Here is a 1,435-nt window from a genome sequence, read left to right on the forward strand (position 1 = left end):
AACAGACTCCATATAAATTACCCAAACCACAGACAAGAATCACTATAATAATACAGTATAAAATAACCGAATTAAAAAAAAAATAAGATGTCTTTAATTTCAAAATTCGAAGGAGACGGTTTCTTCTCTGCGCTATCATCTCTCATCCCCAAAGTGGCCAACTTTGTCTCAAACAACAAATCCCTCATTTCCTCAGAAGCGCAAGCTCTTGGATCTGTGGCAAAAGCAGGAGTAAATATAAGCGATGCAGTGAAAAAATCTGACGAACTTAAAGAACTGCAGCTAATAAGAGAACTGAGAAACAAGAGACTAGAACGACAAGCCCTAGAAAAACAAGGAAAAGGGTTTAAAATCATTGGATAAAAATGGCAAGCAAAAATTACAGATTGGATCCAATCTTTCAATTGTATGATCCGATTCAATATTCGTTCAACAAAAAGAAAGAGGATTACGTAATCATCTCACCATCGGTAGGGACAAAGACCCAAATAAACGACGGAGGAAGAGTTACCTTTGAAATTAATTCGTTGTCCAATTGATTGCTGCTTTCCGATGCCCATTTCCGATGCGATTTCAAAATCAAAGACGCCACTCAGAATCGAATTCCACAAACCAACACGACTTTGGAAAACAACTTCTGTCTTTATTCAGCGAAATGGTTTTGGAAGCTGGTTCAAATCCGATAGAAACCATTAAACACCCCGGCGAGTTTGACACAATGTTGAAAACGGTTCTGTATCCCAAAAACTACGATTCAGTTTCGGGATGGATTCCTGATGTCGGTGACGGAGAAGTTTTAAAAGAACCGGTCAGAACTGTAGCAAATGACTCAGACCTTGCTAGGATAAGGGTAGTTGCTAGAAACACACTGGAAAGAGTGTCTCGCGGAGTAAATCACGGATTTGAAAAACGAGCGCTTCAATACAACAATGTTTTGGTTATATTTTATCAAACAAGCTCCAAGACATAGGGTATCCCTTTTTGCATATGGTTCCCATTCGTCTCTCAATTCCTTCCAGTTGTCTTGGGTGTATTTAGCGATATCTACGTCGGCAATCTTTCTCAAATTCGCCGGAAGATTGGACGAATTTCCCCATGCAGCTAAACTAGATTTTTCATGTTGGTAGGAACACGTGAAACTGATATTTTGCAAATAGTTTTTATCGCTCGTTATTTTTTTCTGTCTTTTCCATTTTTGTTCTGTAAATCTTTATCGGTGAAAGGATTAGACATGGGTAAAGACAAAATACCCCTCTGCGTTATCAGTGGACACTTTGACAACTTTGACGTGTTTTTAAGCACGATCCAGTTGTCGAATCCACTGCCGTTGTGAGAAATTAATATTAATCTCTTTCTATCGTATTGATCTAAATATTTCAACATTTGATCTATGCAGTCTAGACCCACAAATGTATAAATGGTCATTAGTTTGTCG

The 1,435-nt window shown here is 38.1% G+C and overlaps 1 protein-coding gene across 1 annotated transcript in view; it reads left to right on the forward strand.

The window, feature by feature from the left end:
• Positions 1-363, forward strand: part of LOTGIDRAFT_174459 (hypothetical protein) — a gene marked incomplete at both ends in the record, with an annotated part of 10,706 nt that extends 10,343 nt beyond the window's left edge. The window contains one exon of the mRNA XM_009053044.1: positions 197-363. Coding sequence (XP_009051292.1) covers positions 197-363 — 167 coding nt within the window. The remainder of the gene's footprint in view (positions 1-196) is intronic.
• Positions 364-1,435: the final 1,072 nt, after the last annotated feature.

This window comes from Lottia gigantea (genome assembly GCF_000327385.1).
Source record: "Lottia gigantea unplaced genomic scaffold LOTGIsca_197, whole genome shotgun sequence".
NCBI classification, from domain to species: Eukaryota; Metazoa; Mollusca; class Gastropoda; family Lottiidae; genus Lottia; species Lottia gigantea.